Source organism: Phoxinus phoxinus (assembly GCF_949152265.1).
Source record: "Phoxinus phoxinus genome assembly, chromosome: 11".
Taxonomy (NCBI): domain Eukaryota; kingdom Metazoa; phylum Chordata; class Actinopteri; order Cypriniformes; family Leuciscidae; genus Phoxinus; species Phoxinus phoxinus.
In genome coordinates, this window is record NC_136886.1 from 18,684,798 (window position 1) to 18,701,226 (window position 16,429).

At 37.1% G+C, this 16,429-nt stretch overlaps 1 protein-coding gene across 2 annotated transcripts in view; it reads left to right on the forward strand.

Annotated features, from left to right (window-relative positions):
• Positions 1-438: 438 nt before the first annotated feature.
• Positions 439-16,429, forward strand: part of pkn2b (protein kinase N2b) — a 43,741-nt gene continuing 27,750 nt past the window's right edge. The window contains exons 1-2 of one of the 2 annotated variants that reach the window (XM_079627564.1): positions 439-883; positions 14,430-14,730. In XM_079627564.1, coding sequence (XP_079483690.1) covers positions 863-883; positions 14,430-14,730 — 322 coding nt within the window. In that variant the 5' untranslated portion in view covers positions 439-862. The remainder of the gene's footprint in view (positions 884-14,429; positions 14,731-16,429) is intronic. The other variant, XM_079627565.1, reaches the window with a different exon arrangement.

Sequence of the window (16,429 nt, forward strand, 5' to 3'; positions counted from 1 at the left end):
ATTTTTAGGAAATAGGAAATAGAAAAATTATAATTTATAACAATACGCGTTATTATAATTATATACTTTTATATTTTATTAAATTATTCTAATAATATTATAAAATGTAATATAATATGTTGCATTATATTATATTATTATTAAGCACTACAAATATGTCGTGCTTAACTTAAATCCCTGTATAAATGTTATAAATAAACAATAGCCTATTTCTTAAATAAAACATAATACATTTCTGACAGGTTAAAGCCTACAGAATACACATAGCCCCACACCTAGTATCAGCCTTGTGTAAAAATGTAATTCCACAAATTTGGAATTTTGCCCCTGTGCGTTTTTGTAATTATCAAACATTTAAGCTCTGACGTAATCTGATACGACGCTCTAGTAAATATACAGCAAGAATTATTTAAACTCTATATTTGGCAGTGTGCATGGACACTCATGGGAAAATGCTTGCGAGTTTCTGATCACATGACTGGAAGTGTAGGATTTGACTCCAGCTGGGAGAGCAGGGGAGAGGAGCGTGTTCAACAATACACGCATTCAAAACACTCGCATGTCCGCGTCTCTAATCGTGGATCTGTCCCGGAAAACTATTGCATCGATTTCTTGAAACTTTTAAAGCTTTTACCCAATTGCTTTTTTACACATAAAACAAGGATATTTCGGCAGCGTCATGGGAATTGGGAAGTTTACCGGCTGCGCTATGGAATAGCTCAAGTCGTGGATCCGATGTGTTTTCTTCAGTACCAGGAAGAAATACGAGCTAACTTGGAGAGAAGTGGAGAGGTTTAACTTCATACAGACATTCCTCCTTTTTGCTTTCTTTGAGTTTGATTCAAAGTTATTAAGAGGCAAGATGGCGGCCGATTCCGTGCAGGTGAGAGAATTATTTTATCTTTTATTTACTTACCGCGCGCTTCAACATCAACACACTTTGATCTCGGCATCCATGTTTTCATCTGTTTACTACTTTAAAATTTCAACACTTATCTTAAGGATTAGATAGTGACTTTTAACTGTGTCTGAAAGGGTTAAATGTGGCCTAGGAATATTGACACAGAGACCAACTGTTGCTTTAATCCCAGGCCATAACTATAGTTAAACTATCCGTTTGATTGTAAATACAGTGTACTGTATCAGTTATAACGATATTGTATTTACATAACTCCAGTAGCATTCAGAACAGCAGTTTGCTGTTTTGTAAGTTACTTGTGTGCTGGTTCGCATAATGTAGCTTTAAATTATGATGTTCTTAACTTAGTTTCTTTTTTCACGTTATTTGCTATGTTGACTGTTTGAAAAGTACGTTAAAGGCGTTTTCTTTTTGCATGCATAACGTTACTGTCTAAATAGACTAATAATGTCCTTTCGTTCCTTTAAACCCCATATGAGCTGTTTTCAGGAAGGAAATATTAAATGATTAAAAACATTTGGCTTAACAAGTGAATATGTGCACACAAAATAAATGTAAACTGTGGAGCAGCGAACCTCTCTTTCGTGTCTGTGTCGCGAGGGGAAATCTGGAGTAAAATCTATTATTAGTAACATATCCTGAATGATTCCACCCTGGCAACTCCCTGAAACACTTCTGAATTCACTGTGAGGCAATGTCAGTGTTTGTTTGCCTGCTGTCTATGAAACGCGTTTCTAAAAACGATGGAAGTTACTTCAAGAAAATATAGTAGTAAAACTGACGTCAAGAGCAAACCTGAACAAAATGCCATGTTTGATTTAGTTGGGAATGAGGGAAAAGTATAAACTGCCTTTTTGCGAATGGATGTAAATTAGTATTTTGTCTTACGTCAGGGTTTTAGTCCAGCTGTTGACGGTCTTCACTTGGTAATCTTACCAAAGTTTGTGTCTGATATGTTTATTTCTTGTTGTAAGGCATGTTTAATCAAATATGACATGTTGTGCTGTTTTGGCTTTTTGACTAATTAGCTAGCCTAAACCCTTTACATAATTTATTCATTTAATGTGTGACCCATTGTACAGCAACATTGTCATTGTAATGAGACATGTTTCAAACCCCAAGATGGAATCAATTAATAACAACCAGTAAAGTAGTAGTAGGCCTATAGAAAGTTCAAATCAGGCACTTGCAATATGATCCTTTATAAACTCAAACTATTCCCTCTCAAATCAACAAAATAACTGGATTACTGTGTTTGGGTTGTCTCCTCCCCATCTAATTGCAGCGAGGCACAACTGAACCCCAGCAAGTTAGCTGATACTCTTAGTTTGAATGTTCAGATGTACTCCAGTGGGTTGGTTTTGGCTGGAGTGTGGGACAGGTATCCTCTTTGGCATGGCCCTTATCTGGAGCCAAATCACCAGTTACTGAAGGAGAGAGAGGCATTAGCTCAGAAATTCCACAGTCTTTGGGTGGGAAGTTATTTGTAGAGCTGAGGGAAGAGGATGTAAGGATAAGCTTTTTTTTTTTTTTATTAGAATATCTTTTTTTTTATACATTTAGCATATTTCAAATGTATTAAAATAGGCTAGTATTGATTAGGCTAGTTACTAGCCAACAAAAAACAAGCTGTGCACTGTTTGACACTTCAATGGTATTCAATTGGTTTTATTTATTTTTTTGTCAGATGAATGCGTTTGGCCATGACGTCTCGTTGTTTTGTACTACCTTTGGTTTTGGTTTCAATCCGTTGTGCTCTGGCTGCATGCAGTCACGTAATAGGCTGCAATGTACTGCCCAATATTCCATTGTAATCAATTGCAAATAAATATAAATATAAATATAGCTGTAGGTAACAGTTTGCAGAATACAAATGCTATAGGAAGTTACAATAAAGAAGTACATGAAATGGACTTCTGTGGAGATAAATGTCAGAGCGGTCAAGTTACAGGGTTTAGCCTATGTTTGTTTAGTTTTAATCTGACTATAACAGTTTAGCAGTGAACTTTACTTTACTTGACAGAATTTGAGGACTAGATGTGTATTTTGTATCATGTCATAGTTTTCAGTTGTTGATCATATTGCATCTCAACATTGATACCAATTAATTTCTTACAGATTGCTTACCCTATAAAAAAAAAAATCTAAATGTAGGCTAGTGTGTGTAAATCGTGTATCTTAATTGCATCCATAATATTCAAAAGCTGTAAAATCATTAAAAAAGTTTTAATTCCATGACTAAAATCTAAAAATCTATTAAAATCTCAAATCTGTTAAAAATAATAGGCCTAGATCCCCCGGGTGACTGTATTCTTTAGAAGTCAAATGCTGTAAGAAAAAAATAAATAAATCATGGGTTAGCCTATGGGTCAACCTGGTGCCAAATTTGTTCCCTGTGATGAATAGTAAAAAAGTAAATAAGGTAGCAAAGTTGAACTGTTTGAATATTTAATATTTATGAATGATTTATTATTAATTAAATTGTTTAAAATTATTACATTTAATATGAAATGTCTAATGTGCTTAAAATTGGAAATTTAACCACTAGTTGCTACTTGCTAGGCAAACATGCATCCCATGCTCCCCCTCAGACCGTTTAAGAACCGTGTAGAGTGAGCAAATGCATTTTTTTGTCCGTCTGTCCTTTAACCCTCATTTTTACTTGGCAAAACACCATATTTACTTTGTTTAGGCTAATCTAGTTCTATAAAGCAAGACGTATCCTGAGTGATCCGTGCCGGAGCATAAGGTCTAGACTCTAGGCTATTGGCTTATGTGTTCGCTGTGAGTGTGTTAACTGCCGTGGTAAAGGTAACGGAGCAGATACGGTAGTGGGTTAGAGGAGATTCTACTCACTGCTGTTGGTCCTGGGGGTCATGGTAAAACCATAATAGGATGAGCTCTGAGATAAAACTAAAAGGATGATTCTCAAACCCTCGGCTCTGAGCTCATTCATGACTCTCCCTTCAGTGGGTGGAGTCTCAAAGGACTGGGCAGTCACTGATGATGTCATGGAGTTCCAGCATAGTTTTGTGGAGGTCTTCACATGTTCAAGCTCTTGTTTCTTCCAGTTTTTAACTTGGTTTTTGAATTTATGTGCAGTTTTCATAATCACAAAAGTAAACTTGAACATGATGGAAACTTTGTGATATTGTAAAATAATAAAAATATATGAAACACATTTATATTTTTTAAAATATATTTTATATTATAAATATATTTTAATTGCTGTGTGTGTTTGCTATTATTCTGTTTATTTATTGTAATATGTAGTTATATGCATGCAATAATGTAACAATAGATAGCAATATTAACCTGAATGCAATGCAAAATAATTATTAGAGCAGAGCTTTGATTTAGGGGTGGCTCGATACCACTTTTTCATGTCCGATACCGATACCACACACCGATCTATAACCGATACAATACCATATATTCCACACAGCTGACATAACTTAATAATTAAGTCCCTCCAGAAAAACGTGGAGTTTTTTTTGTGATTGTTGTGGGCAAAAATCCTTGATTATGCGGCACGTTTTCTTAAAAAAATGCAATGGAATATGCGGGATATTTATGCAATGAAATTGCGGGAAGTTGCAAAAATTGCGGGAACTTGCAAAAACTGCGGTTTGATGAAAAAAAAAAAAAAAATTCCCCCAACACCCTATTCACTAGGCTACTACTTTAATGTAAAGAGTAGCCTAATTTCTTATTACTATGATAAGCAAGCATACTACCTCACATAAAGTGCTGGGAATATTTAAGTTCTCATCTTGTTTTATTTCAGACCTTAATAAACACATGGCTCAAACTTACAAAACATTGATTCATAACGTTCCCATGGCAACAGGGCAAATGGCTGCGCTTGTGTGTAAACGCAACATTTTTCAAATTTCTGCTAAGATTTTTTGCAACGAAAATGCGGGGATTATGAAATCATGCAAGCCCGCAAACGGCGAAAGTGCGACGTATTTGAAAAAATGCGCCTCCCGCATAAATATGAGGACTTTGGCTGATTTTGCATTGAATCATGCATAATCGCGTTTTTCTGGAGGGACAATTGCTGAGAGGGCTCGCTTACCTCACTCACCTCTAGCTACCGTTCACGTGATGCCAGTGTTGCCAAGTCCGCGGTCTCTCCCACCCCGAAACGCGATTAGCTATTTTTAAGAAGCAATTGGGCGGCATTTGTATGTTAAAATCTGGCAACCCTGCGTGACGCATGTTGCTCATCTCTCTTTACGGCATGTCTCAGGTGTTGTTAAGCATTTGTATGACAATTTAGGACTAAGGGACGTGATCGTATCGGATCGGGTTATACTTCCGCGATTCATGCAATATCCGATCCAGTGATTTTGGCCAGTATCGGACTAATACCGATACCGAATATCGGATCGGCGCACCCCTACTTTGATTCACTTAGCCTTATCAGTGAACCAAACTCTAAAGCAATTATTATTTTTTGTTTTTTAAAAGACTCATGCTCACCATGGCTGCATAATTTTAGATACATTAAAATCAATGTAATTTTCTCATAGAGAGGAACTCAGAATGTCAAAGAGAGAGAATGAATCTTCTGTATAAGTTTCAGCCTTTCTCTCTCTGTTATCATCACTATTGTCCAGTATGTGTCTCATTGAAACAACTCTTGACCGCACTGAGGAACAGCCGTTTCAGAGATTCCGCTTATGTAGATAATTTCTTGTACTTGCTGAATATGAAATGTCTAGTTTAAAAGGTTAATAATCTCCGGTTATAGTATAACAAATAACCTACACCAAACACAAGTGCAATGCAGTAGCAGGTGAGCTACTGCTATCTGAAGAAAAGCCATACATTTGGAGCTGGCGTATTAGTTTACTTATCATGCACAATAGTAGAAGTGTTTTGACTTTTAAGGTCATAACATGGCATTCTACAAGAAAGAAAAAGCACAGAAAAGTCTTTATTAATGGATCATCTGCCCCTGTAATCGCAATAGAGTAAATTAAGTCTGAAGTCTTGTACAGGTATATGGTCTGACAGTCTTTCTGTCTCAGGCCATGCGTCAACCTGCTGTTTGCTGTATGGGAGTTTGCTATGCAAACTGTTCCCTGTGAGTGGATTTGTTTTGGGGCGTTTGTTACTGGAGAAAAATCCAACTGATAGACATGGCCAATGTACTTTTGTTCTTTATTTCTTCCTTTCTTTTTTCATGTACATTTGTATATGTTATGAGCATATGTCAAAACTCTAGAGCAGATGCTAATTGCTAGTATGGCAGCACAGCTTAATATGGTAGCGTTCATACAGCATTTAGTTTTTTAGTGTGACAACCCCATTCTATAACCGAATTGACACCTGCACATTTGCAGGGCTCACAAACACATTATCGTCAAACCCGTACTAGGCTAGTTGTTTGCCACGTCATATAATGTGAGAGCCACAATGAACTGTATAATCATTAGGGATCGACCGATGTAAACATTTTAGTTGATACTGATCATTCTTTATTTTTGAAAGCCAATAACCGATATTGGGTGATTTGTGAGAGCAAAAACAAAAGTTTCTTCATTAAAAGCCATGTCCCAAGCACACAATTATAATATTCTCTATAGCCTATTTTATGTAGCCTATATGTTGCACTTAACTCTATTTAGATTTTTTTTAACTGATTCCAATAATATTTAAAGTAATTCAAAACTTTCAAGGCAAACAGTGCACATCTGAAGAGTCTCAGCTGAAGGAAATATAACTAGGCTAATATATCAGCTAAATGTTCTTATCAGGCAGACGATAACATTAAAATGAACCTATATCGGCCGATACCGATATGGTGGCCAATATATCGTGCATCCCTAATAATCATGACAGGTTTAGTTTACTCACGGAGACGGAGAAATGATTTGCGTTCATCCGTAGATCCACCGAAGGTGCGAGGCGCGCGGCTTAAACGTACTCTGCACTTGGTTACTACGCATTTAAAGTCCTTGTTGTTTGTTTAAAATATATGATGGATGAACTCGCGCCTCGATTAGTGTAATATTGTGATAAAACTTATTGTGTAAAAACTCTCCGATGGTGTTGACATCACCATTTTTGATACCGTTGCTGAATGCGGTTGTGAGTCCTGAAAATCTGCAGGCTCTTAAGTGGCGCTGCCATACTAGCCATCTATGTCAAGTGTAAACACATAAATCGGATATGGGTCACAATTTAAAGAACGTGTAAACGGATGGTCAAAAAAATCGGATATAGGCAACAAATCAGAATTGGGCATCAAGACCTCTAGTGTAAATGAGCCCACGGCAATCAGCATCAGCAAAATAAAAACAAGAAAACAGACGACGAACAATGAAAAGATAGAAGCATAGGCCTAGAGTTTTTTCTTTAAGAAAAGTAGGCCTGTTCCCCCCAACACTCTCCCCGGTCAATGCTCCGACAACAGCCCAGACATGGAGCTACTTCAGCCATCAGTTCAGGGAAGCACTTTTAAACCGTAGCACTTTCTATTTCTATTTTGAAATGTTTATTTTCTCTGCATGATTATAGGCTGCATGTTTGCAGTGTCTGCGTGAGAGCACCCTCTGGCGTTCAGATGGAGCAGCATTTACTACTGTTCCAGCCGTGCTCCGCATAAAATAATCGCAGCCTTTGCCAAATCGCGTGCGGTTTCATCGTGATTTATCGTGCAGCCCTAGTGTGAGCTGTGCTACACTAATGATAATACACAATCGACTTTTTTCCTTGCGAAATTTCGGTCAAAATTTGACCGTAATTCTAAATCTACACACAGAACAAGCAACTTTCTCATGTGGCCAGATTTAATTGAGTATTTTGTGTGGTTCTGATTGGTTGAATTTGAGGAAGGATATTTAAGCTGGAACTAGGCAGTTAGTCTTTGACCCTCGTTATTTTAAGACCACCATGACCTCCGTCCGAGTTGCCGTCATTTAGCAATAGCTTAACATTAAGGCTTATCCGACATCAGCTATATCTTGAATGGAACTCTTCGCTGCCAAAACTAGCTTAAACGCTGGATTGGTTTCACTTTCCACATTCACAGGCTGTCCTTGTTGGAGCTCTGTGCTGCTTTATAGTTTTACATTTGGAGTGGGAATGTATGTTTCAAGAGAGTTCTAAGTATCTTTAAGATTGCTTGAGTTTTTTGTTGGGGTCTGTGTGCACAGCTGGTATCGTCCATTTCTTGGTAAGAACCAGTTCTGTATTGTTTGGTTTATGCTCATTAAACTATGCACACGTTTTATTTACCCTTTTTTGTTATGATTAATGTGTGACAAGTTGATTGAGTTTTGATTGAGGAGTCACAAGGAATTTTTGGCGAGTTGCCTAATTCTGTGTCAAATTTCACTTGAAATGCCTAAAATAAAAAGATTAAGCATTTATAATAACTATTAGGGCTGAACGATTAATTGCATTTGCGAATCGCGATATCGCAATATGATAAAAACAATATTTAACCGCAAAAGCTGCGATTACACTGGTGACGCGAGAGTAAAGCAATCTGCAGCTAGGAAGCGTCAACTTGGCACTATACGCATATAGGGCTGGCATACAGGAAAGTGAGGCTGTGTACATGAGGCTGTGTAAAAACACGCTTCATGCAGAGCGCTGGACACTTCAGATGCGCATTTAAAACACTGACAGTGAAACGGTATGAATACAGAACAAGTAAAACATTGTCAAGTCATCTTCATTTATATAGCGCTTTTAACAATCCAGATTGTTTCAAAGCGGCTTTACAGTGATAAACGGATAATTTAAGGTAACAGAGATTGGTTTGGCTTTATAGCGGTTCTTGAATAAAGATATTTTCCAGCTGAAGTTAGTTTTGATTGATTCACTTCCGTCACAAAGATCATTAGTTGTTAAATTAGAGACTGCACATTGTTCTCTCGACACATACTTTAAACGCCTGTGAGAAACGCTGATGGCGCTGACGTGCGCATTAAGAATTGATTCTACAGTTATGCACATTTTAATATATGTGCGCAGGTTTGTAATTCCCTACAAACCAAGCCTTAACAAACTACTTGTCTGGCCTTAAATTTTTTTAGACAGAATTGTATCACTGTGGGGTAGATACGCGAAACTGAAATTATCACGACAACGCTTACCACTCTACAATACAATCTGTAGAGTGGTAAAGGGATCCTTCACAGGGGAGAGACTAGCACTTCAGCACTGCGTTGTCAATGTGACAAACACATGGACGCAAACTTCACCCAAACGTTTTATGTTGCAATTGTTAACATCTATTTGCATTAGTTTATCCAGCTGGTCACTTTTATGCATTCATTAGCAGGCGAAGTTGCATTAAAGCTAGTGACGTGATTTCTCAACATTGTTCATGTAGCCGACAGAAACATTTCAGAAACGCATTCGATTTCAGTTCTTTTTTATTCACTACAATACATATTGTTATTTTATTAGATAATCATCAAGTGTTCTAAAATATAAGCAAATAAATTGAGAGACTAGCCTATACATGTAATAGGCTATAGGTTTATATTTATGAAATTTTAATGGCTATCTTTAAGCATGACTCTTTGGATTTATATGAAATGGTAACACTTTACAATATTCCATTTTTAGCATTAACTAAGGTTAATAAATGTTGTAGTAGTATTATTCATTGTTAGTTGGTTAATTTCAACATTTACTAATACATTTGAAATTGAGTTTAAATTTGTCTTGTATCTGTTATGACCTGAGTTTAAATTTGTATTTGATCTGTTATTACCTTAATGTACCATTAACTAACATGAATGATAAAGGTTCAATTGAATTGCTCATATTAATGCAGTAAAAACGTATATTTTATATTGCATAATGCATATAGTTCATGAAAGCTAGCTAATACATCCTTGCTAACAAATGGGACTTACAAAGTGTTACCTATGAAATTTACTTATGTTTCTAGGTTAGGCTATAGCTAAAGAAACCCATTTGACCTGTAATTTTTTACTGTTTAAAATTATTTTCTGTAGAGTTCGTTCTGTAGAACTTCTCGTTTTAATATATTCATATTTATATTTTATTTAGCACATTTCAGTTCAGCACTGTTTTACTTGGAGTGGTTTTTGTTTAGTTTTTTTGAATAATTGGTTATCGGCATGTACGGTCAAACTTAAATATCGGTATCGGTAAAATCCACTATTGGTCGGCCTGTTATTAAAAATCAAACTCTGACAAAAGGCTGCTTTCAAATACTTTGAAACAAGTAAAATTCATATATTTTTCACATGCGGCTGTGTGCAATTCTGTGTGGTTAATGTACTTGCATTTAAAAAACTTTTAAACACCACACTTTGACAGAACATCACACTTTGGGGTGGTGATGGCGCAATGGATAAGACACATGCCTTTGGTGTGAGAGACCCGGGTTCGAATCCACTGTGAGACACCAACGTGTCCCTGAGCAAGACACTTAACCCCTACTTGCTCCAGAGGCGTGCGACCTCTGATATATAGCAATTGTAAGTCGCTTTGGATAAAAGCGTCAGCTAAATGAATAAAAAAAAAAAAAAAAAAGCATTGTTATATTTCAAAAGAGATCTGTGCATAAAATGAGAAATTGAATGCATTTTGTCAGATATGCGGCAAAATTTGATAATGATCAATTAGTGCTGGGCGGTATGACTTAGAATGCCCTAAAATGTGGTTTCTTTGTGAACGCAAACACGACCCGGGATTGATGCCGGGATCGATGCCGGGTTGGGGACCTAGTAACATTGCCGTGTTCAGTCCCGGAAAGCGCGCTGTTAACAAAAGCCGCAATCAATGCCGTGTCGTAATGATGACGCTGAAGCCGGGATTGTTCGCCAGCTAGTGAAACGGTACGTAATGCGGTAGTTTATGATCGAATCAGAGAAAATAAAATGCACAAGCGTGGTTTAAAATTGCAGCTCATAAGCAAACTTAAGACGCTGCTGAGACGTCACATCGATGTCACTTGTCTTTACGGGATTTTTACGGGTTGTGTGTGAACTTTGATTCTGGAAAATCACTGGCAATGTGAATTAACCATTAGTAGCTGTGCCCTCCTCACCACAGTGCAACTGTGAAAGAGACCCCTCTTAAATAGTGTAGCGTCGTGTTCCGATCGTTGTTATAAACGATGTACACCGGTATTGCGTTATATTAAAAATCCATATAAAAAAAATAAACACCTGTATTCGGTATGAAATGGTATACCGCCCAGCACTATGATCACTGTTAATTGACCGTTCGCAAAGACCCGCACCCTTTAGTTACTGATGCTATGTTCGACAAGCTACGCCGCTCTCACGCCGGAGCAGAGAAGACACTGACAAGTGACAACACGCTGACAGACAGGAGAGATCAGGTTACTTTTGATATTAAACAGTCTCACCTTTAAAATTTGGCCATTTTTAAAAGAAATTTAAACAATAAATACCATTTTTGTGGCTCTTTAATGTGTCTGACAGATTGCTGTAGAGCATCAGTTAAAGCTGCTCGTGAACCGATCATCTCTTCCTTCTAGTTAATTTATAGCATCAAATAAACATGAATGAACATAAGAAGGAATGTCAATGTTGTGTCAATTCCGCGGAAAGGCGTGAGTGCACTCAAAAGTGTGCACACAAAATGGCGGATGGTGAAGTATGATTGTTTACATCACCTGTCAATCAAGCTCCCTGTGAAGGGTCAATTATGTCTTCGATTAATCAAAAATACACACACACACACACACACACACACACACACACACACACACACACACACACACAAACGTATATTCCATTGACTCCCATATTTTACTACCTGCAGTTTGTAATCTGCAGAATAGGATTTTTCCTTTTGGTGGCATTTTGTTTGTGTTCAGTCTTTCTCAGTTGTCTTTGAGTTAATGTTTCAGTTAACAGTTTTCAGTTAATTTTTTTCAGGGGTAGGCTACAGGAGCAGCATAGAGCGCCCTCTCGTGTCGTGGCTGTAGACGGTTATGTTTTCTCTTGGTTCATGTCAGTCAGTATAAATACATTTTTATATATAAGTCGCACCTGACTATAAGTCGCAGGACCAGCCAAACTATGAAAAAAATAGTGCCAACTGCCAAGTGCGACTTATAGTCTGGAAAATACGGTAGTTGCAGCCCTAGAAGAATCATGATGCATTGAGGAATCCATTTTTTTTCTTCTACCCAGTACTGATACTGACATTATTTCTTCCAGAAATGGTCTATAGCTTTACGATTTATAGACTGTTACACTTAAAAGCTTGTGGTGACCTTCCAGACGTTTATACTTCCCTTTTTTTCAGAAAGCCACTAGTTTAAATAACACCACTTGTTTTTCGCTCTGTGTGGCCACATCTAGTTGATTTGAAGCAGTTGGGCTCCTCGGTCAGTGATCTGTGTGCGCTGACCCCACCCTGCTGATAACACACGCTCTGAATGCCAAACCCCATGTTTGCTGTGTCTCTATAAATCTTTCTCAGGAGGGGTCTTCTTATTCACCGCGCAGGCATGTTTGTGTGAACTTTGAGAATACAGGGCAGGCCATGCTGTAGTGAGAAGGCTGTGAACCGACCTAAGGTGGAAAATTATTCTCAGTTGAACTTGTTTTGATATATGCTTTGACCTTGGAAAAGCAGTTTGATGTCTAGTTGTGTTGGATGGATGCGGACAACCGCCCTGAAGACTGTATGGTAAATGGCTTATAAAGCATTGCACATTAGTGCTATCACAGTACCAAGATTTCAGTATAGTTGCCGGTACCAAAAACAATACAATTGTGGTTCTCTGGACCAATTCAGGTACCAGAGCAAAAACTGTTGAATTAAGTATTTCCAGTTTACAATTCAAACACGCATTTTAAATATGGTTGTCAATCCAGAAACTTTGTAGTGTACTTATCTGCATGAGAAACTAAACTTTTCAGGTTAATAAACAGTATTCAGGTTGTGAATAGGTGATAAGCAAGACAAGGGCCCTCCATTTGTAATCAGTATGTCAATCTCTAAAGTGCAAGCTCTGCACTCATGCAAAAACCTATATAATCAAAAAAGCAGTCATAGAGGGGACCTATTAAGCAAGATTCACTGTTACATGGTGTTTGAATATAAATGTCGGCAGTGTGTGTACACAACCACCCTAATGATAAAAATTGTGATTCAGTCAGCTGAAAAGGTGCTTTTCTATAACGAGCAACTTCTATGTTGGGCTTGTGTTCCAACGGTGACGGTCTGAAGAAGAACAATTCTGTTCTGTAATTGCTGTTCGATTACACTTTATTAGGGCAAGAGCGCTAACCGGTATTCACACACTTGAACGCCGTTGCAACTACTTTTTATTTATTTATTTTTTCTGCTGTTCTTCTGCTGACTACACATTCAGCAGGTTACACTCCTTTATCAGTGTACGACTCCTGTTCATAGGCTACATAGCCTTTACTGTAGTGCTGAACACCACTTTTTCGTTGACAGTGATTGTTTCTCCTGAATTCTTATCGCCATAGTTATCCTAAGCATAGATGAAAAGACTCCGCCCTATTCTGGAAACGGGGTGGGGAGCAGCAGATCTTTTGCATTTAACGAGACGCACACAAAAACAGCATGTTTTTTCTCCCAGCCATAAATTGCCATTTTCAACATGGTATAATAAATTATCTGTAGGGTATTTTGAGCTGAAACTTGTAAAAATAGGCAAAATATGTCCCCTTTAATTGTACAAGAAATCATCGTGATTACACTTTGGTTATAATGAAAGGATTCATGAGCATGCGGCTTGCATGGAACAAAACCTTGTGGGTTTGCAGATGCGTCAAGCAATTTCTGACTAACTTACTGATTGCGACGTGACTAATCGAGTTGTTGCGTCTGCACACCTTGCAATCAAATTTATTGTTGAAATATTGTATTGATTACCGGTAGTTGTTGCAGCCCTAATATCATTATAGGCTATGCATAATTATGTTTAAACATTTTTGAAAATGGTTCAATTGTGTATGGTCCCTTGTATTTAAGGTGCAAGTTATTTTTGCCTTGATGTTTATAACGCAATACATTTTTAGAGTTATTAAATTTAAACATTTTGTAAAGAATTTTTCAAAATCAAATAAAACCAACTCCTTTTCTAACTCCAAACTACAATTCTATAAAACTTGGTATGTATTTTACACTTTTTTTTTTTTTTTTTTTATCTCAATCATGTACACTCTTGTTTGTCATTGACCCTTGTGCTTGTCTAAAGGTGTTTCATTGTTCTTGGGAGCTTTCTGGTCCTCCTCAAGCTGATTAGCTAGTGCTTTATTCCATTGCATAACAACCTGAACCGGATCATGCACCACCGTGTATGTGAAAGTGAATTCCCATCATTGCAGCATCGAAGGATATTACTCCGAGAATGCAAACCACTTATTATTTTGAGAACTTGCCATTACGTTGCATCTTGAGAACGATGCTACATTCCAGGATGCATTCCATGTCTATGAACGCTTCAGATAATTGTAAACATTTCTGCTCTCTTTTTCTCTCTCCTGCTCCTCAGGGTGACACTCGGGGTCAGATGGTTTCGGAACGTCTGGGTCTTGGCCATAATCTGGACCTCTCAGACACTATGGTCCAACAAAAGTTGGAGGAGATCAAGGATCAGATAAAACGAGAGATCCGCAAAGAGCTGAAGATCAAAGAAGGAGCCGAGAACCTGAGGAAGGTGACCACAGATAAAAAGAGTCTGGCTTATGTGGACAACATGCTTAAAAAGTCCAACAAGAAGGTGGAGGAGCTGCATCAGGAGCTTCAGGAACTGAACGCACACATAGTGGTGAAGGACCCAGAGGAGGTCGTAGGTATGGCTGACTTCACTCCTTCATCTCCATCTATGTCTCTTTAGCTTTTGTATGCTGTATATTTGTTTTTAATCACTGACAAAAACTTACCAAGTTTTTTTTTTTTTTTTGTCATATTACTAGGGCTATTTGATCTATCTTGATATTTTCCAGCCATTTAACAATATTAAATGTAAATCCCCATGTTTTTTTTTATTTGTACCGAAATGGCTTAAAACGGGGGATTCCTTTTAGTCATTCAACCAGAGGAACCATAAGTTCCAAAAAGATTAAAAAAATTTAATGCAAGTAGTAATTTCTAATGCAAGTACTAGAATAGTAAAAATCTAGTTAAAAATAATGCGTTTTCACTAAATGAACATAAAGAGGAACCATATAACTTAGGAACTCCAAGGCACTCGAAATAAGTAGAAAAAAGTTAAAAAGCCTTTATTTCATTGATGGCTTAAACATTAAAATTGGTGACATATCCACCTACACGTTGCGTCTTTACATGCCTTCGTCAGGATAAAGAGGAACCATATTTAATCTTTTTCTTTTGCATGTATACAGCAATCCATAAAAAAGTAGAAGTTACATACATTTTTTTGTACTAAAATGTATAAATTTCATGTAAGACTTTTTATTGAAAAAATAGCCGGTTGATGTAAACCGATAGACTGAACCAATGCATGAAAATGAATCAAACATACCAACTCTATCATGATTGTTTGCTATTAAATCTCATGTGTGGCTAGGGCGTATTGCAAATCTAGTTTGGCATTGTCTTTAAGAAACAATGTATCCAACATGGTACCATGGCAATATCATGTTTTTGGGCTGTGGTAATACCATAGCAGTCATTGAACCTTGTTGAGGTACATGTAAATAACATGTTATATCAATATTGTTATCATCAGTATAATGGTATGCGTTCAAGCACCATGTTATTACTGTCGAATACTGTCACTGTACAACAAAAGCACTTTTTTTTTGCCCTACTGTGGTTGTACAACCAAGGGCTTTGTTTCCAAAACAACAGTTATCCATGGATGATACTCTACCCTGTAATATACTCTTGAAAAAAAACAAAATCACAACAAAGACCAATGTTAATGATTTGCCAGGATTTTAAGGGATTATCCAAAATAGATGGTTTTATAGGTTGCCTTTTTGCTTGCTTTTGAATTTTTATGTTGTTTCTTATTTATACCATCAGCCGGTTACTGAAAGAACTCTTTATTTATGCGGCTGTCTTTATTTCCCTTTGAACTTTATTATTGATAATACTGCAGTAGTATAATATGACCTGCCAAGTTAATCATAAATTAATTCAAAGAAACAATATGGCAAGAGTGTCTGTCTTTGCATCTCTGTGTGTTTAAGTGTTGTATTTGGCTCATGGCGTTGTGGTTTGACATATTTTAGTGTGACTCTTTGTGGACTTGAAATGATGAATGCAGACTCATGATTATAAAGCTGTATTTTTTTAGCAGTGCTTCAGGGGATGACTTTTGCATTTTGAATGTCTTTAGTTTCTCTGTAGATGCATGCATTTGTTACCGTCTCACCAGCTGTATTCCCTGTTCTTGGTTAAGGCCAAACCGATAACTATATTACAGTCTACTACACCAATGGTAGACGCTTGTTTATTCTAAGTGCACTGCAGTTAAGTTCCTTGAACATAATTGCATCACATGCTTTAAAGAAGGAAGTATTT